At 43.5% G+C, this 21,433-nt stretch overlaps 2 protein-coding genes and 1 long non-coding RNA gene across 3 annotated transcripts in view; all 3 read right to left on the minus strand.

Moving 5' to 3' along the window:
• LOC109523422 (breakpoint cluster region protein-like) overlaps positions 1 to 11,164 on the minus strand; it is a 64,107-nt gene extending 52,943 nt beyond the window's left edge. The window contains exon 1 of the mRNA XM_019882562.1: positions 10,695 to 11,164. Coding sequence (XP_019738121.1) covers positions 10,695 to 11,164 — 470 coding nt within the window. The remainder of the gene's footprint in view (positions 1 to 10,694) is intronic.
• Positions 11,165 to 15,084: 3,920 nt separating this feature from the next.
• LOC109523433 (breakpoint cluster region protein-like) lies at positions 15,085 to 17,426 on the minus strand. The gene has a single exon (XM_019882587.1). It carries the CDS (start codon positions 16,663 to 16,665, stop codon positions 15,100 to 15,102), a length of 1,566 nt encoding a protein of 521 aa, XP_019738146.1. The 5' UTR covers positions 16,666 to 17,426; the 3' UTR covers positions 15,085 to 15,099.
• A 1,044-nt stretch (positions 17,427 to 18,470) lies between these two features.
• LOC109523442 (uncharacterized) lies at positions 18,471 to 20,764 on the minus strand. The gene is made up of 2 exons (XR_002169760.1): positions 20,217 to 20,764; positions 18,471 to 19,901 (listed from the first exon to the last, which is right to left on the minus strand). It is a non-coding gene; the product is annotated as an uncharacterized LOC109523442 (long non-coding RNA).
• Between the last annotated feature and the right edge of the window lie 669 nt (positions 20,765 to 21,433).

The following is a 21,433-nucleotide window of genomic DNA, read 5'->3' on the forward strand; positions in this document are numbered from 1 at the left end:
GGGGGGAGCGCTGTAAAATGAGACCGTTTTGGCCATGTGGACACCATGTGGACACTTGGCTGGAAGCGTTGGATCCCACAATAAAGAAACACATGCAGAATCAGATCATAAAATATCCTTAGAGGGTGTCTAGAAAGTGAGTTTATTAAAACAGACCAGACTACGAGCAACTATCTGATTCAAAGACAACCAAAACAATTGCAACACCATGCAACTTGTCTACGGCCTTAATATTTTGGGTTCACATTGAAGGCAGCTTTTCCATCATAACACGACGATGTCATCATCACCACTTTGCTTGCTTACACTGAACGACATCAGATAAAATGACGCCAAAATAGCTTTCCAGTGTTCCGGAACCGAGCTGGGCCAAGTGCAGTTTGACCGAGTCGGCCCGTTCTGCCGTCTGTTCACCAAATGCCACCTTGTGCAAAACTAACAAAAAATTACGGATACAAACATTAGCACACTTTGCCAGGACGATGTACAGAAATAAGATGACATAGAGTCAGACTCTACCGACCGATCGCCATAAGGCTTGTTGATGACATCATTGTGTCTGCCTCAGTGTGAAAATGGCGACAAGCACGTCTGACCACAGAGCTGCCAAAGCCATTTGAAATGTAAGTTTTAAAAAAAAGTGCTTTTATTTTGAAAGTGTGCTTCTACCAACAGCCACATGGCAAGATGCAAATACAATTCAATTAACGTTGTAAGGAACCCTGAACGGAAAGATCAATTAGCCATCACTCACATTTTTCTCCAGATATGCACGACAGGTTTTTGTAATAACTTTGTAAAAGCGATTTATCCATCCCTAACTATATACTTTATAGATTTTTTTAAATCTCAATTTTGCTGCCGGGTTGGTACGAAGAAAACTAAATCTGTTCAGATTCTCCTGCCTGTTTGACAGGAAGCAGAGAACAATAGACGAAGAGCCCATACAGCTTGTGGAAAACGGCCTTTAAAACTCTCTCCAATTAATGACTGATTGCAGATAAGTGACTTCCATTCGCTTTCCTCTTAACCTGCTCAAAGTACGCTTGAGCTTTGCAGAAGCCAAAAAAGAGGAACAAAATCCTCATGATTTCCAGCAGATTGGTGCGGCCGAAAATGATCATAATTCCCAAGGTGTCCTGTTTTTTTACACAAAAAGTTCCTTCTCTTTCAGTGGACTTTCTCAATTGCCGGTGGTAAACCAGGTTTCAAAATCGATGTCTTTTGTTGCCAAGTTTGCTGCAGGCGGTGCGCAAGCCAAAAGAGGCACACATAAAAGGGGGAGGCGGACTGGGGAAAGGGTATAAAGTGACAGAAAAGAGATATCGCAGAAGGATGGTTGTTACCGAAGGCCATTCAGGGAAGAGATGAGGGAGGGGGGCAGATCACAACATGAAATGTGATCTTCCCCAGGAGCTCACATTCAACCACTCCCTCTCCTGAAACAAGCTCAACAAATATCAAACAAATGATAACGTCAGCTTGAAATGATTTTTTTTTTTTTTTTCTTTCGACTGAATCTTCGCATCTAAACTGCTCGGCTCCCTGAAAAATCTTCCGCTTGGACCGTTTCCTCCTCTTCTGATCTGGTCCCTAAATTACCCCGAAAGCTTTTCAAGCTCCACCATCATAACTTTCACATACTTGCTTTTCATTCGCAAAATTTAAACATGAGCACTTAGTAGTGAGCAAACTTCTGCCAAGGCCAGATTGTGGTCAAGACTGTTTACACGACACTATAAAATATAAAATAAACCACCACAATGGATCGTGAGAAGGACGTTTAAGATTTTCAGCTTCACGAGGTTTCACAGCAACACCACACTTCCATTTTAAGGAGGCCACGCCTATTTTGGACGGTCGTCACACTTTGTAAATATCGCCATCATTTTTAATACTTTTAATACTTAGTAGGAAAGCATTGCTCTATTTGGTTGAAATTTGAAAAACGGGTTTGCCCCTGTTTCCACATGCTTGATGCAATGCTTGCTGGTTGCCTACGTGTTGTTGAAGGCAAAACACCTGCTCGGCGATGAGTCGACGTCGAGCTCTATGCGTCATTGCGAGGTGGAAAAGTCTAACGTGTCGACTAGTCGGTTCAAGCCCGGTTATGGGCATACTGTGAAAACAATTTAAGACCTTCAGAAGGCAAATGAATTGAATCCTAACTGGTCAAGTCAAAGGCCAGATCTCAAGCCAGGACAATACATCTTTATTTATATCGGGCTTTCACAACAGCTGCAGTTGTAACAAAGCGCTTTACAGAGGAGTTAACATAAAATAACAAAATATGGTAATACGGTGGTACCTCTACTTACGAAATTAATTGGTTCTGGAAGAAATTTCTGAACGAGAAAATGTAAATAGAGACGCGTTTTCCATGTAAATGCCCTAATTCGTTCCAAGCCCCCCCAAAATTCAGACATAAATGTTTGCAAAAGCATAAAAATGCATCAAATTATGTCACAAATATATGGTACAATTAGATTATTGCACAATGAATGAGAGTTGTGCATAAGGTAAAAAACAAAGAATGAAGAATAAAGAAAATGATGGTCATTTAACTTCGAACTGCATCCTCATCGTTTTTTGCCCTCTTTAATTCATGTTCTCTCGCAGAAGTGTTTTTTGCCTTGCGTTTTGTCAAGAACGGATCCAAGGACGTTTGCTTTTGTTGGTTTTTAACTTTCCTTCGAAAAACGTCCAAGGCAAACATCAGCATAGTGAGCGATCGCCCGATTGGTGAACACTTTTTTTTTGGGGGTGATTCACATTTACGTTAAAAACGATCAAAACACCTCATGGCCCGAGGGGCGAATGACGAGGACGCTGCAATCGACACATATCCATCTATCTACATACGTAGACACATACAGTCGAAGTCCCTCTTAGCCAATGGGATGCCACGATGATGCTCGCTAATAGCCAATGGCAGAGCAGCGATAAGTATGTTGCGTTCATGAAACTCGGCGCTTCGAGTAGCAGCCCATACTGTATTTTGACCTTTCGTATCTTGAAATTTCTTTCGTAACAAGAGACAATATTTTCGTAACTTGAAAATTTCATATGAAGGGACGTTCGGAAGTTGAGCTACCACTGTGTAGCACAACACACAACTTTAAGACACGGACAGTCATGAAATTGTAACCACTTTTCCTGCATACGCTTTGTTGTTTGAAGCAGATATAGATGAAAGATGAGAGAGTCAAAGTCTCCTTTCACCAATAGAGCATGTGTTTCACTTACTGCGGCATGTGAAGGCAGCAAGACCCACAAACCAGCTGCAATTGAAGGTTAGCGGCAGTGAAGGCAAGGCAAAGCAATTTGGTGGTTACAGTTTTATTCATGCGAAAGGTATACTCATAACTTAAAAATGAAATGTATCATCTTAAAGCAAAACTATGCAATTACTATCCAGTTACGACACGCGAAAGGAATCAAAGCCATGTGGACACTTGGCTGGAAGCGTTGGATCCCACAATAAAGAAACACATGCAGAATCAGATCATAAAATATCCTTAGAGGGTGTCTAGAAAGTGAGTTTATTAAAACAGACCAGACTACGAGCAACTATCTGATTCAAAGACAACCAAAACAATTGCAACACCATGCAACTTGTCTACGGCCTTAATATTTTGGGTTCACATTGAAGGCAGCTTTTCCATCATAACACGACGATGTCATCATCACCACTTTGCTTGCTTACACTGAACGACATCAGATAAAATGACGCCAAAATAGCTTTCCAGTGTTCCGGAACCGAGCTGGGCCAAGTGCAGTTTGACCGAGTCGGCCCGTTCTGCCGTCTGTTCACCAAATGCCACCTTGTGCAAAACTAACAAAAAATTACGGATACAAACATTAGCACACTTTGCCAGGACGATGTACAGAAATAAGATGACATAGAGTCAGACTCTACCGACCGATCGCCATAAGGCTTGTTGATGACATCATTGTGTCTGCCTCAGTGTGAAAATGGCGACAAGCACGTCTGACCACAGAGCTGCCAAAGCCATTTGAAATGTAAGTTTTAAAAAAAAGTGCTTTTATTTTGAAAGTGTGCTTCTACCAACAGCCACATGGCAAGATGCAAATACAATTCAATTAACGTTGTAAGGAACCCTGAACGGAAAGATCAATTAGCCATCACTCACATTTTTCTCCAGATATGCACGACAGGTTTTTGTAATAACTTTGTAAAAGCGATTTATCCATCCCTAACTATATACTTTATAGATTTTTTTAAATCTCAATTTTGCTGCCGGGTTGGTACGAAGAAAAATAAATCTGTTCAGATTCTCCTGCCTGTTTGACAGGAAGCAGAGAACAATAGACGAAGAGCCCATACAGCTTGTGGAAAACGGCCTTTAAAACTCTCTCCAATTAATGACTGATTGCAGATAAGTGACTTCCATTCGCTTTCCTCTTAACCTGCTCAAAGTACGCTTGAGCTTTGCAGAAGCCAAAAAAGAGGAACAAAATCCTCATGATTTCCAGCAGATTGGTGCGGCCGAAAATGATCATAATTCCCAAGGTGTCCTGTTTTTTTACACAAAAAGTTCCTTCTCTTTCAGTGGACTTTCTCAATTGCCGGTGGTAAACCAGGTTTCAAAATCGATGTCTTTTGTTGCCAAGTTTGCTGCAGGCGGTGCGCAAGCCAAAAGAGGCACACATAAAAGGGGGAGGCGGACTGGGGAAAGGGTATAAAGTGACAGAAAAGAGATATCGCAGAAGGATGGTTGTTACCGAAGGCCATTCAGGGAAGAGATGAGGGAGGGGGGCAGATCACAACATGAAATGTGATCTTCCCCAGGAGCTCACATTCAACCACTCCCTCTCCTGAAACAAGCTCAACAAATATCAAACAAATGATAACGTCAGCTTGAAATGATTTTTTTTTTTTTTTTCTCGACTGAATCTTCGCATCTAAACTGCTCGGCTCCCTGAAAAATCTTCCGCTTGGACCGTTTCCTCCTCTTCTGATCTGGTCCCTAAATTACCCCGAAAGCTTTTCAAGCTCCACCATCATAACTTTCACATACTTGCTTTTCATTCGCAAAATTTAAACATGAGCACTTAGTAGTGAGCAAACTTCTGCCAAGGCCAGATTGTGGTCAAGACTGTTTACACGACACTATAAAATATAAAATAAACCACCACAATGGATCGTGAGAAGGACGTTTAAGATTTTCAGCTTCACGAGGTTTCACAGCAACACCACACTTCCATTTTAAGGAGGCCACGCCTATTTTGGACGGTCGTCACACTTTGTAAATATCGCCATCATTTTTAATACTTTTAATACTTAGTAGGAAAGCATTGCTCTATTTGGTTGAAATTTGAAAAACGGGTTTGCCCCTGTTTCCACATGCTTGATGCAATGCTTGCTGGTTGCCTACGTGTTGTTGAAGGCAAAACACCTGCTCGGCGATGAGTCGACGTCGAGCTCTATGCGTCATTGCGAGGTGGAAAAGTCTAACGTGTCGACTAGTCGGTTCAAGCCCGGTTATGGGCATACTGTGAAAACAATTTAAGACCTTCAGAAGGCAAATGAATTGAATCCTAACTGGTCAAGTCAAAGGCCAGATCTCAAGCCAGGACAATACATCTTTATTTATATCGGGCTTTCACAACAGCTGCAGTTGTAACAAAGCGCTTTACAGAGGAGTTAACATAAAATAACAAAATATGGTAATACGGTGGTACCTCTACTTACGAAATTAATTGGTTCTGGAAGAAATTTCTGAACGAGAAAATGTAAATAGAGACGCGTTTTCCATGTAAATGCCCTAATTCGTTCCAAGCCCCCCCAAAATTCAGACATAAATGTTTGCAAAAGCATAAAAATGCATCAAATTATGTCACAAATATATGGTACAATTAGATTATTGCACAATGAATGAGAGTTGTGCATAAGGTAAAAAACAAAGAATGAAGAATAAAGAAAATGATGGTCATTTAACTTCGAACTGCATCCTCATCGTTTTTTGCCCTCTTTAATTCATGTTCTCTCGCAGAAGTGTTTTTTGCCTTGCGTTTTGTCAAGAACGGATCCAAGGACGTTTGCTTTTGTTGGTTTTTAACTTTCCTTCGAAAAACGTCCAAGGCAAACATCAGCATAGTGAGCGATCGCCCGATTGGTGAACACTTTTTTTTTGGGGGTGATTCACATTTACGTTAAAAACGATCAAAACACCTCATGGCCCGAGGGGCGAATGACGAGGACGCTGCAATCGACACATATCCATCTATCTACATACGTAGACACATACAGTCGAAGTCCCTCTTAGCCAATGGGATGCCACGATGATGCTCGCTAATAGCCAATGGCAGAGCAGCGATAAGTATGTTGCGTTCATGAAACTCGGCGCTTCGAGTAGCAGCCCATACTGTATTTTGACCTTTCGTATCTTGAAATTTCTTTCGTAACAAGAGACAATATTTTCGTAACTTGAAAATTTCATATGAAGGGACGTTCGGAAGTTGAGCTACCACTGTATAGCACAACACACAACTTTAAGACACGGACAGTCATGAAATTGTAACCACTTTTCCTGCATACGCTTTGTTGTTTGAAGCAGATATAGATGAAAGATGAGAGAGTCAAAGTCTCCTTTCACCAATAGAGCATGTGTTTCACTTACTGCGGCATGTGAAGGCAGCAAGACCCACAAACCAGCTGCAATTGAAGGTTAGCGGCAGTGAAGGCAAGGCAAAGCAATTTGGTGGTTACAGTTTTATTCATGCGAAAGGTATACTCATAACTTAAAAATGAAATGTATCATCTTAAAGCAAAACTATGCAATTACTATCCAGTTACGACACGCGAAAGGAATCAAAGTCGGTGCCCAGCCTGGAACAAATCGAGTTCAATCTTTTTTTTTTTTTTTTGACAGTGTTGTTTTTGAAGCCTTTTTCCCTCCAACTCTGCTCCAGCGCACTTGCCAAAGGAAGAGTCGGCTGCCAACAGGCAACCACTTTGCTCATTAGCCAGATAATGTGTTTTTTAGTTTTACAGCACGGCTACTTTATTTCTGCAGTCTCACTACAACCCACCTCTCTCTCTCACACACTCACACGCACACACACACACACAAGCACAAAGAGCACCGGCAGTGATTAACAACTGCTATTTATTGAGCAAAGCCATCAAGCTGCCCACAGCAAACACAGCACAATGAGACGGGGACTTTGGAGCAGCGGGGCCGCAGGGCCACAGTGATGTCGGTGTGACAATAGTATTGGGACACCTGGTTGTGAAACCAACAGGAAGGGGAAAATATGGAGTGAGTCAGCTGGGAATACTTTCGAGAAAGAATTTGGAATCAATCTGTTGGGAATCATTATTGAACATTTTGGGAATGAAAAGGTCAGCGATTTTCCGACTGTAGAGGCAGTTTTCCTAATATCTGTTCCACTTTATCCTTAAGGTCTTTTGTAGCTCCAGATGCTGAAACGGCACAGTGTTTTATGTCATCAAATAATCAGAGGTGCGTGCGGTTTTGTCAGGTGATGGTGGGGAGGCCAGAACGCATTGGTCCAAGCTGTTCTGTAACAAAGTGGCCTGTTGCTGCTGACATTTGCCATTGATCGTGTTGCTTTATAGACTTTCTGCAGTTAAACCCCCCCACCAGATCATTACAGTGAGAGCCCTGTAAATCCTGGCGGGGACGGCTGGGGGGCGGGTCATGACCTTGATCACTCCTTGGTTTTCATCCCCCACTTGTAAAGTGGAAATGAAGCCGCAAGGGTGCCCAGCCATTTGCTAGCTTGCGATTCCAATGGAGGTAAATGATCAATTTGACAATGAAGATGCAACGCCGTACATGAACTGGATTGGTCACAATCTACTGAGATAGGCATTAAAAATAAATACATCAATAAATGCATTTAAAACAAACATCCATTTATTTCCACCTCAGTGACGGTATGTTTCTATTTCGTTCAACTCACATCAGCAAGCAACCGGTCGTTTCACGGATGCTCAGGCCACGTGAAATAGGACATGGCGCATTAGCATGGTGTGTTACACGAGAAAAGCGAAAGGCTAATGTTAATCGGAATTAGTTTGTAATTCCCAGACAAAAGAGGACGGATTAAATGTTACTTGTTCACATGACTAGACTGCTTTTGGATTGAGCGGCCCCGCCCCCCAGCCCCAATCCAGAAGACAACATGTGGGTGACGTGTGTGTGTGTGTGTGTGTGTGTGTGTGCTAAACTGCTCGGCTCCCTGAAAAATCTTCCGCTTGGACCGTTTCCTCCTCTTCTGATCTGGTCCCTAAATTACCCCGAAAGCTTTTCAAGCTCCACCATCATAACTTTCACATACTTGCTTTTCATTCGCAAAATTTAAACATGAGCACTTAGTAGTGAGCAAACTTCTGCCAAGGCCAGATTGTGGTCAAGACTGTTTACACGACACTATAAAATATAAAATAAACCACCACAATGGATCGTGAGAAGGACGTTTAAGATTTTCAGCTTCACGAGGTTTCACAGCAACACCACACTTCCATTTTAAGGAGGCCACGCCTATTTTGGACGGTCGTCACACTTTGTAAATATCGCCATCATTTTTAATACTTTTAATACTTAGTAGGAAAGCATTGCTCTATTTGGTTGAAATTTGAAAAACGGGTTTGCCCCTGTTTCCACATGCTTGATGCAATGCTTGCTGGTTGCCTACGTGTTGTTGAAGGCAAAACACCTGCTCGGCGATGAGTCGACGTCGAGCTCTATGCGTCATTGCGAGGTGGAAAAGTCTAACGTGTCGACTAGTCGGTTCAAGCCCGGTTATGGGCATACTGTGAAAACAATTTAAGACCTTCAGAAGGCAAATGAATTGAATCCTAACTGGTCAAGTCAAAGGCCAGATCTCAAGCCAGGACAATACATCTTTATTTATATCGGGCTTTCACAACAGCTGCAGTTGTAACAAAGCGCTTTACAGAGGAGTTAACATAAAATAACAAAATATGGTAATACGGTGGTACCTCTACTTACGAAATTAATTGGTTCTGGAAGAAATTTCTGAACGAGAAAATGTAAATAGAGACGCGTTTTCCATGTAAATGCCCTAATTCGTTCCAAGCCCCCCCAAAATTCAGACATAAATGTTTGCAAAAGCATAAAAATGCATCAAATTATGTCACAAATATATGGTACAATTAGATTATTGCACAATGAATGAGAGTTGTGCATAAGGTAAAAAACAAAGAATGAAGAATAAAGAAAATGATGGTCATTTAACTTCGAACTGCATCCTCATCGTTTTTTGCCCTCTTTAATTCATGTTCTCTCGCAGAAGTGTTTTTTGCCTTGCGTTTTGTCAAGAACGGATCCAAGGAGTGACTGCTAATGTCCACCGGTGGATTACGTTGGAATTACTTTAATCATTAAATTACGTACTTGCTGAACAAACCGAAGACGACAAATCCATTGATGGTTTATGTTGACAGCAAATTAGTATGCATTCGATTTTCCCATCACGCTCTTCTTACAATATTTCTTTTGCATGAAGTGGATGCTTTATGTTATTCCTGCCTCGTGATGCCAGTATCGGTAGGCCAACATCTCGAATAGTTTTACCGTATTTTGGCTGTGTTACATAGTGATTAACTTCTCCACATTTGTATGACAGTTCACTGTTAAATTATTCATCAAAATGTGGTCTATAGTTAAGAAGTGTTTTACAATGGAAATTAATTGTCCTTTAATTGGAACAATACTTCCGGAGAAACATTAGTTTCAGAGGTCCCGTTGCACTTGACAAAGCTTCAGAGACGCCGAGGACATGGCCCAACGACAGTTTTCACAAGCTGCCGACATGCTGTAAATGTTCATGTAAAATAGGCGGAATTCCCCTTTAATGCCGAGACAGGAGGGCCAGATAATAAAGACAAATGAGGCGCTATCGGTTATTCATGTTCAGAAGCAGCCATCTAACATGCGGATCCGCGCAGTAAATAAAGCTGGTCTTTATATATACCCCCCACACCACCACCACCACCACACCCCACACACACACTATCTCCCCTATGGCTTTCGACAGCTGGTTGTGTTTTACGACCCTGTGCATCTTACCGAGGATACACAAAAAAGAAAAAAGAAAACAAACAGAAAAACACAGCAAAAGGCCTGCGCTCACCAGTCCCCATAAACTCAGCGGCTGATATGAGCTGGGCCAGGAGGGAGAAGAAGGAAGGGGCTTACCGGGGGTGAGTTTCCAGAAGGGATTTTCCAAGTGTATTTTACTATCAGGGTTTCGCTTGCAAGCAATGTACAGACAGATGCTAAAATGAGAAGAAATTGTCCAGTTAATCCGGGGTTATTATCCAGAAGACCTGGCGTGGCATGTTGCTGGTCTCCTGTGATGATTATATCTTTTCACTCATCGGCTGCCATTCTCCCATATCGCTAATACATACTCACTAGGGTTTCGGTTGGCCTTATTTGGATTTTGGAAATAATAATCATAAATTCCGATTTTGGATATATTTTTTTATTAAATGTCGCCGGTGGCACTTCCCATGGGCGTTGAGTTCGATCCTTAAGCCACATGCCCGTTTGCAGATGGAGCAGGGGAACCTGAATTCCACAGGGACACGAGCCGCCCGCTGGTGTCGTTGAATGCGCCTCTCGGTTCATCACTCTCGATGTATTTGTGAAACTGCAGTGGGACAAGTTATGTGCCAGGCTGATCTGTCGACTGCCAGAGTTTCAAGCGGCGTGGTGTTGATGTTGGCTCGCTTCAGGAGGTCCCTTGTGTAGTCCAGAAGGTGCCGCTTTTGCTCCGCGGCAGAGCGCTTTGCACATCTCAGTTGGCCGAAGAGGACTTGGCGGGGCAGGCGGTGGTCAAGCATGCAGGTGGTGTGTCCAGTCCACCAAAGATGTTTCTTTTCCACGGCCAAGAAGCTTGCGTAAAGGTATGGTGTAACTTCCACCTTCTTCACTCCTACCAGGTGAACCTCCAGTGGCATGAGGGAACCCATGACGACCTTCTCCTGGCAGGAGTTGCAGGGGGCGTCCGGTAGTCCGGTCTGTTGGACTCCGCCTATGCAAGTCCCCAGGTGCAGGTTTGGGATCACTCTTAGTCTGGCCTCTACCCTTCGACCTGTTTGGCTTGGGTGAGCTTGCCAGGAGTGCGGGACTCCGGCCGACATTGCACCTCTCCATGACTCCTATGAGCTAAGTGACACGATAAGGTGGTGATGCCGTCGAGTCACACAAACACACACACACACCCACACACACACACACAAAGCACATCCCTGAGAGAAGAAGTGCACGGTGACTTCCTGCGATCCAGTCTGGCAGCTAGTTTACACGCTGGCAATGCCACTGCACACTGTCACCTACACTCATCACTGGCTTCTTACAGGATTTGTGGAGAAAATCTCTCCCACCCCCGAGACAGATAAACACGCAACACCAGCTCGGTTTTCTTTCGAGCCACCTTCACTTTAAGGGCAAAAGTATTTGGGCACAGGAAGTGGAAAAACAACAGCAGAGGCTTGAGTTTGGTGTGGAAAAAAACAACATGAGGTGCATCCATCCATTTTCTATGACGGTCATGCTTATTAGGGTTTGGGTGCCAGGGAACCGAACCCAGCTGCTTCGATTCAAAAGCAAAAACAATGAAATCATGACACAGCAAAGATGATCACTTTGAAGCACAAAATGCCCGAGGCGGCTTCCAGTGAGGACGCCTTCCAAAAACATCAATGGTCTGAGCAGGGGGCAGAGACGTAGGCCTTTCTGCTACCACTTTATTCACTGCACAAGGCTAGGACGTCAGTGTGTTTTCCTAGCAAGATGCAATATGGCGAGATGTTGTACCTCACATCACGTTTCAAAGCAATAGTGGTGGACAGGCAAGCTAGCAGTACTAATCCTCCTAATGCTTAATCACTTTCATTCAACCTTTCCACAAATCTGATCTCATTTTCTTTCCTGACACACGCGCACACACACACAAACAGGCCAGACCAGGATCAAATGATTCATGCATCCAATAGTGCGGCAAAACCTCTATAAACGTACAACCTTGCAATCAGTATGATGTATTATTTTGCCATTGTGTTCTCCAGTTGGTTGAGTGTTGTTTACGACACTGTATGTGGTTGCTGCTGTTACCTGAAGACCTTCTTTATTTCCATAAGTACATTTGTTTGCAATTTCCAATGTATTACCTTATATGCTACCGGCTTTACTGCAGTGCCAAGGTTTGATTCCCAACCAGTCCCGCAATTCCCAACTACTGATGGTCCCAAATCCGGGGAAAAAAAAAAAAAAAACTAAGCATGCACGTGCGAACTCTTGATGGAACAGGTCGCAAGTTGCAGACATAGTATAAAAAAGCAAAATCATTCCATTGCCCTCATCATCAGACAGCCTCTTTCACACTATTTTGTTTCTCCTTGCCTTTAACCTACAAAGCATTCCAACCGAATGACACACGAGAAAATCTTTCCTTTAATTTTTTTTTTTTTGCTCTCTGATTACTGTATCTGTCATTATCACAAAAGACCTGCTTGACAACATCCCGTCACCCTCATTGTGTTGCTGTTCCGCATCTTCGGCGCGCACATGTGTAAAGAGAGACGCGATGGCGTCTCACTGCTGTCTGCGACCTCGTCTTAATACTCATACAGCAAGTGCTGAGGGCCAAGTGGCTTCAAGGTGTTTAAGCAAATAGCGTGTGTGTTGTTCTCGTCTTGCTTTGGTGTGTGTGTGTGTGTGTGTGTGTGTGTGTGTGTGTGTGTGTGTGTGTGTGTGTGTGTGTGTGTTACATAAGGAGCGAGATCTTCCCCTCTGGGCCTATCTTGACCAGTCGAGCGAAAGGCGACAGCTCTGCCTCGCGCACTCAAAAGTGTCTTGCTTGGCTTCCGACGATGCAACATCAGCGCCAGAAATGATGCAACATTTATGATCATCGCCTTCACTGTCAGCACGATGCCCATTTGGCCCTCATCAGCTTTCTACATGCGTGGGAGAAAGCCGGGTCCAACTCTGCAGGGTGCCTAACCAACTTCTTATTTCACCAATCTAGATTATCCCGCTTAATACATCAGTCTGAAACATATATCTACCCTTCCCCACCACACCCACCCAATGCTCCATCTTCCTCCCCACTGAGCTCATTGTGGTGGAAAAGATGCTAAAACAAAGGGAGCAGACAGCGCAGTGATAATCCTCAACGCAGCAGCTGTAACCGAACTACATTGGCTGTTTTGTTTTTGCTAACTGGGCACTCTCTTAATGGTTTTGGCAATGTTTTGCCTCTGAAAATCACTTAGACGCATCTTTTACATTGACTGCAAATGTTCCATACAGGATGTGAGCTCTTGTACTACTCTGCCCATCACATCCTGCCTGGGGGAGCAAAACAAGGCACAAAAAAAAAAAAAAAATACCCTCACATTTGATTTCAGACAGGGCCACAATGGCAGCACCTCAGTTCAAAGAAATAAACTAGAGATGCACAGACAGGAGACTGATTTCAGGCTGTACCACATCAGAGAATAATGATGTAATAAATATGCATTCAGTCTGAAATGAGGATTAAGTGTGCCTCACATTATCAGGACACCCAAAACTAAACACAGCATTGGGTAAAGCAGCTGTATTAGCTAACGAAATTTAGCACTTAAAGTTGAAATGAAGAAAATGAACACCCACAACTGTGTGAATCTCCACCGAGGCAAAACAATCATGCAATACACTGGGATATTCTTTCCTCTAATGCCTTAAGCGTGATACACACATCATGATTTTTTTAACTGAAGTGATTTTTTTTTTCAAATGTGCGAGACCCTACATGACATAGAAGCCATCAAGTATATTTTTACTGCTCTTATAGTGGGTGACGTCCCCCAGATAACCAGCACAGCACACACACACATTTCCACCAACAATCACAAGGCAAGTCTTCTTGCCAAAAGCAGATTTCTGTTGTAGTACCAAATTGACCTGCGGGGGCAGCAGAATGCCACATGTCATCCAGACAGCCGGAGAATATCATAAAAGAAGAAAGAGCAGAAAAAATACAACAGAGCTAGGCTAACTGTGAGGTTAGCTAGGAACTACACTGCGGTTGTAAACTCTGCTTGTCATTTATACTACAGTGAATTATGTGGGTGACCCATAATACATGGAGAATATCATAAAAGAAGAAAGAGTAGGAGCAGAAAAAATACAACAGAGCTAGGCTAACTGTTAGGTTAGCTAGTAACTACACTGCGGTTGTAAACTCTGCTTGTCATTCATACTACAGTGAATTATGTGGGTGACCCATAATACAAACACTCAACACAATTGTTGCCTCTTTATTTTTGCCCAGACACAGGATAAATTCAAGGTCACTTCCTAATTAGCTATCATTTCATCTCAAATCGCAATCTCGGAATCCCAACTTGGTGATAACCACACTCACACACACACACACACACACACACACACGCACGCACAAAAAAAGATAACATTTATGATTTTCGGCCTCAACTGTTTTCTGAATAGATTGGGGAGAAAAGGTCACTAAACACATTCGGTACCACAGGATATGTTTTTTTTTAGATTTCCTATTAAAACTCATTCAGTACCAGCCAATTCTGGACCAAGTCTGAAAAGACGTTTAAAAACGTCTTTGGGAGTGAATGAGTTAACTGGCCTCAACGGACTTGGGTCAGACTAGGGGAAAATTGCTGAATTTAGGCACGATTATCTGTCTAATGTATATGTACTACCTTTAGAAATCTTTTTGTTGATGTACTCCACTTTTACTCCTCTCCATCACTAGTTTTAAAAAAAAAAAAATGTCCGAACTTGAAGTGTTTCTCGAAGACGTAATAACACCAAAGTCATATTGACTTTGAACAAAAAGTGGGAGAACAGCTTCATTAAGTCAGACAGACAGCTGTGATTGAATTTCCAGACTCTGATCACATGTGAGAAAAGGCTGCTTCAACACAGACTGACTGCCGTTGTTCTCCCACCGAGTGACATTCCAGGAATAAGCAGCAGTAGATCGCTTTCTCCCACGTGAGGCTAACGTCTGAGGGAGAGGCGACATTCACAAGAGAAACGTTTGACACATAGGTCACTTACCAAGGTGGTCTCCATGGAAACTGTTATCATGCGATGTTCTTCCGTGATGTACAGCGGGAGGCCAGATTTGACCGGTCTTCCGAACGCTGACAATGGTCGCCTCCGACATGACCACGTGGCCCCCCTGCTGTCGATGATGGCGCTTCTGCGACTGCGGCGTCGGGGGGCTGCTGCTATCGAATGAGTGCTGGGAATTCTGGGAGTTCTGCGACGGCGAGCGGCTCTTCTCCCGGAAGGGCCGGCGAAAGGCCGTGGTCGGGCTGGGCGAAACGTGGCTGGACTGACCCGACGAAAAGTCCTCCTCGCTGGACGTCAGGTTCTCGTTGGAGCTGCAGTCCGGCGTGTAGCCGCCACCTCCGCCGATGTCTTCAAAGCTCCCCGGGGAGTAAGAGCGGCGGGGCCACGTCAGGAGGTGGTCATCGCCTCCGCCGTGGTCTCTCATTTGGACACCGCCTCGGCCGTCGCCACCGCCACCTTCGCCCATCATCACGCCACCGACATAGACGCTGGAGTAGGCCTGGAAATCCGAAGGTTGCCAAGGCGGAGGTGGAGGTTTACCACCGTTGGATCGTTGATGTCTCTGATTGGGTTCACCGTCTTCATATTCAGCATCGTAGCCACATGTGCTTTCAGTGGACCGACCTCTATATACGGGTCTGGCGCGGAGCTCCCCTGCCACGGTTGCCAGGTTACCAGGCAGTGAGTGCAATGATCTCTTCCGCTCCATCTGCATGGCCTGGTTCCCCAGGGAGCTGATCTTGTCCGAGACTTCGCGGTCATTGACCCGAACCAACCCCCTGTCGTGGTGGAACTCCATGTTGGTGTAGAAAGGTGGCGGCGGGAGTGGCGGCTGCTTCTCTTGACCTTTATCGCCCACAGAGTGAGAGTTGGTCCGCTTGATCCTCTCGAAGTTGGACCTTAGAGCAGCCACACCGAGGCCCATCCCAAGCTTGTCTTTCGGGTCACAGGGCAGATCCTTGTCCAGAGGTGGAAGCGCCGGCCTACGGGGCGACGCGGAGATGCCTCCTCTCTGCTTGGAAGGCGAGAGGCCATCCAGATTGTCGCAGGATGTCGACTCAGCCTGTTGAGGGGCCTCGAAAGCCGACTCAAGCCCATCTCCGTGGGATGCTGACTTCCTCGCCGGTGGGGGTCGAGGTTTGGATCTGCCTGTTCCATCTCCATGAGGCTGGTAGCGGCCTCTGTCCACAATAGGAGTGGCACCGTAACCGCCGCAACCCACTCCACCCGTCTCCTGCATGTGTGGCTGCTGAGACTCTGCCCCCTGAGAGGCAGCAGGGTCCACCCCCTCATTGAGAGGCGTTTTCCTAAAGCCCCAACGCTGCTTGTCGTAGCTTTTCCTCTCCTTGGCCAGGAGGGTCTGCAGGTAGATCATGCGGAAACGTTCTTTGTTCACTTCCTGTTCCAGTCTCCTGATGGACGCTTTGCATCTCTCCAGCTCGTGCTCAATACCTCCCACAGACCTCAGCTCCATCTTGGGGGGCTCCGACTCTGGGAATTGAGCCTTCCACGCCTCGATGAATCCCACCGGCTCTACCATATTGGGGTTTATTTGACCAATCCAACACAATCTTTCTTCAAAACAACAGCTCACCTGCAGCTAAATCGTGTTTTCAACAGGCCTTTAGATGACCTGCTCACCAACACAAATTGATGACACTTTTCGTGGGCAACACATCCATTTTTGGACAACACAACGGCTGTTCATGAGGAGGACCGAATGAAGGAGAAGGAGACATCATGGAAGAGAAAAAAAATGTATTTCTTCTCATGCATTATTCCAGCAGATGCCACTTTGAAGAAGGAATTTAAAAAAAAAATCTTCCTTCATGTCCAGTGTCAGTTCGAAACGAATCCCGAAAGAAAATGTCAAAGAAATAAACCGTCTCTTGGTTTGCCGGCGGTGTGTGTCAGTAGGTCCGGAATTGGTAGCACCGACAGGTCCGCTCACTCCTGGCCGACCATCTGGGTCCAGTCTCAGGTGCTGCTGCGCCTTTGTGCCGGCAGAGCGTACGGAGAAAGGATCACAAGGACGGCACGCAAGCAAACGCAGGATCGGACTGGTGTAAAAACCGTGGCAGCGGTCCAGTGGGAGTCAGACGTTCGGGTAGTCGCTTCATTTTCTTACCCAGTGTATATGGTAATGTATTTTAATCCGCGTTTCTCCAGCAGATTGGTCGTAACGCAGCGGCTGCGTGAGTTCCCATCTCACACGAGTGAACAAACACTGAGAGAGTGTAGGCAGGGAGAATGGGCGTGTCCAACGACAATGATCCAGCTGCTTAAAGAGACAGTACATGGATACATTTCTCCGCCCCCTCGAGTATTCTTTAAAATGAATTACATTTACATCATATGTATGTTTGTTTCGTTGTCAGAGCGTGAAATACTGATATTACGATTACCCTTTTTGTTTCTATACTTGCTCGTTTTATGATAAAAGAGCCTGGGTAAAGCAGACAGGGTTTTTTTTTTTCACAAGACTTGAAAAGGTTGTCTTCTCTTGGCGTGTTTAATTCAACAATGCCACCTACTGGACGAATGAGTCAATTCCAGTCAACGTCAGGATAATATTTTGTGGTCGTAAGAACAGAGGCCCATTGAGATCATGTCTTCTGTGGCTATACTAAACCTATGACATAATATAATGCTTGATGACTTAACAAATTTTTCTCATATATCTTTGAGCATTTCTGGGTTAAATGTTATTCGGGTTTCTGTGAAGTCATTCACTTGCCTCAAGTGACCTCCATGGGATCTGTTCCATTCAATGATAGTTGTCTCTGGCTGTGTCCAAATTTACGGACTGGGTCCACCGAATACCAAATTAGTGACGGTTTATGTGGTCCACGTAGTCTCCATGACGAGCAGCCTTTGAAGGTGTCGAAGGACCCAGCCTGCGAATTCCGGTTGCCACCTTTCAGATCTGGAAATAAGGGACACTCTGTACGTGGCAAAATCACGTGATCGAAAGATTTGTACTTTAACATTTACGAAAACACTTAATAGCCTGAACCTGAGCATTTACTGTATTGTATACATAAAAATTGCTGTAAATTAATTAAAGCCTGGCTGGGGACACTTTCACTGAAAGAGGACATTACTTAAATAGCCTATAAAGTGCTGTAAATATAACTGGGATACCCCTTTGTGTGTTCTCTTGACCTTTAGCTTTGCAGCCACGAATAGGGTAAGCATTACAGAAAATGAATGCATTGGGAGTTAAGAATCTTTTAAGATTTTAGTATTTTATACTGAAATGATGGGCTGGAGTAAACTCCATATGAAGAGGCATTTATTCCCCATCATTGTGACTAATAATCAGATTTGTAAAGAAGCCAACCACAAAGTTTAAATATGATCTTTATTTACCTGAAAACACAACCTCTGTAATGCATTTATCTGAAAACACAACCTCTGTAATGCATTTACAATCATTATCAGCATTAAATAATGATAGTCGTATTTTTTTTACATGGTTAATATACATATTTTTTAAACCAAGGTTCCTTTGGACGGACCGCACAGTACGCCTCTCATTAGATCACAGTTTTACAGCAGTTGCCAAACATACAGGATCATGGAGACCTATAGAGGCAATTAAAAAAAAAAATAGGAGAACACTGTTGTATTGCAGGGATGTCCTCTACGAATGAACCACGAGACAGAAAATCGACTGGCCTAGACCTCGTAGTGCACAGCCAAGTTCATTTTGATGTGTCGTTTCTAATTATGCAAACATGACAATAAAAACAGTGATTTCAAAAAGTCTACTATCGAACCATCTTAAAACCTTAAGTCTTCATGTAAGAGTATTTCTACATTACAATCTATAATTACAAACTGTAAAGCCTACATACAGCTGCAAGGCATGCACGATGTTTGTACACAAAATGCAAGCTAAGACCAAGGCGCCCGAATGTTAAGAAGTCCCTACAAGTCAAAACTACCATGAAAGAGGGGAAGCAGGCTCGAATGGAGGGACATGTTGGGTGTGTTGAACTTCCCTGCACACTAAAAAGGAAAGCTGCATGGAAGTGAGTGTAAAATCAATACCATATTAAAAGCATCTTGTATTTGGTCTATTTCTTGTGAAAATCTTTTCCTCTGTGCAAAAAAAAAAAAAAATAAAAAATAACGCACGCATTCTGAACAAAAATATAAATTGCATCAAATTTTTTTTTTTGGCTCCCATTTTTCACAAGGTGAATATTTCTATATGCGCAAAAGCCCTAATACGCTCCAAGTGTTCACAGATCTTTCAACGGCTATATGAGTGCCTCCCTCGCCTTAACAATTCATCCACCTCGCAGGTGTGGTATACCAAAACGCTGCCCAGAGAAAGGCCACTCTCCACTGCACTTCTACTGCAGTGGGGTCTGGTGGCATGGTCAGAAATACGATGTGAATTAAAAATAAATGATTGCCGCAATGCAGCAAGTCTTGGAACTGTACAAATTTAGCCTTTCCTTAGCACACCTGGGCAATAGTCATGCCATCTAATCGGCATCTTGATACGCCACATGGATGGATGGATCGTCATGGCGAAGGACAAGTGCACACCAAAGATTCAGATTTGAAAAAGAAAAAAAAGTGAAAGAAATTGGCTTTTTATGTACATAGAAAAAGGGCAACTTATTACGTGATCTCTAAAACCAAATGTTGCATCAGTATTTTTTTTCTTCTCAGTGGACATACATCATCGTCACGGCGTGCGGAATGAATGACGACGGCTTGGTCCTCGTTAAAGTATTCAAGATTTTTAGGGCAGCCAACCTAGGAAAAAGAAAAACCCTGTCAGATCATCGCCATTTAAGAGCATGATCGTGTTGATGTGGATAATTTCAAGCAAGGGTGGAGGAGGGAGGGGTGGGTAGGAAGGGGTGGCACACAAGTGACATTCACAATGTGAGCATGTGGGCCGCACGGATGTAGATTCCTATTACAATTCACATCTTTGGCACCTCTGACTATGAGAAGCATACGTCGACTTCAGTCGACGTAATAAAACGGGGCAGTGAAAACTCTGGTCTTGAGTCATTTTGTAAATCAAGTGTGGGGGGTGGGGGGGAAGAAACGAGAAATACTCACTCTCGTGACAGGGGAGCCAGTGGAGGGCATTGAAGGAAGAAAAAGCACATCAATGTTGTCAAGTGGTACACAAACACATCCAGGCTTCTATCACCACTAACATGCTTTCGATATCTTTTTGTGTTAAATTCATGAACTGGACGGACACTCAAACATGTTCACACCAAATATGGTCAATATTTAGTACCAAACTCATCTAAAAGCCAAGCATTCCTATGTGAAATTCGTTGCACACACACACACACCCACCCACACACACATGGGTAATGTTCCTTCAAGCAAATAATGACAAACACTTTGATTCAAAGGATTCATAAGTATATATATTTTTTTGAAGTTAAAGGGAAAAAAAAATATTTGGGGTAAATCACGTGATATCTTTTTTTGAGTCGTATTTATCGGTTCTTTGTATTATTGTCCTTTGAATCAACATCAAGACGGTTATGTACACAATCTTGAATGACTTGGTCTCGAAAGTGGGAATGTAAAAAAAAAAAAAAACATGCAAAAGGATTTTTTTTCTAAATTAGAGGGAAGTAAAACTGTTCCTTTTTCTGCACAAGCAGTTTCTCATATATTTTTGAGCATTTCTGGGTTAAATGTTATTCGGGTTTCTGTGAAGTCATTCACTTGCCTCAAGTGACCTCCATGGAAAGAAAAAAAAAAACATTTGTATCACATTGAGGTAGCTGTGATCTTCCCAGTGCAGAAAAAAAATGACTTCTTTCAAATCATATCACTAAAGAAAAAACAAAATCCATTATGTTAATTTCTAGTCTTACATTTTGGAGTAGAAGGGACACATAATTAAATTAGAATTGAGCAACCATATACAGTTCATGCTTGGTCACTGGACATGCAGTTTAGTTTTGGTTTTTTGTCGGAATATTCTCCCCCCCACATCATCTGATTGGACCATTCCAACATTCACTCTCAAACCTTTCCCACCCCAGTTCTTGTCTGCCACGCATCGCTTGTCCTCTGAAAAACGTTTACACTGAAGACACAATGGTTAATTAGAAAAGAAACATCAAGGCAGTACGTCTAAGTCACGCTGGTCCAACAAATTTACAAAGCCATTTAAAAAAAAACAAACAAAAAAAAAAAGTCGATTTTGATAGACATCCCCGCCACCCTAACTACCACACACACACACACACACACACACACACACTCACACACACACACACACACACACACACACACACACACACACA

Source organism: Hippocampus comes, unplaced genomic scaffold (assembly GCF_001891065.2).
Source record: "Hippocampus comes isolate QL1 unplaced genomic scaffold, H_comes_QL1_v1.1 scaffold437, whole genome shotgun sequence".
NCBI classification, from domain to species: domain Eukaryota; kingdom Metazoa; phylum Chordata; class Actinopteri; order Syngnathiformes; family Syngnathidae; genus Hippocampus; species Hippocampus comes.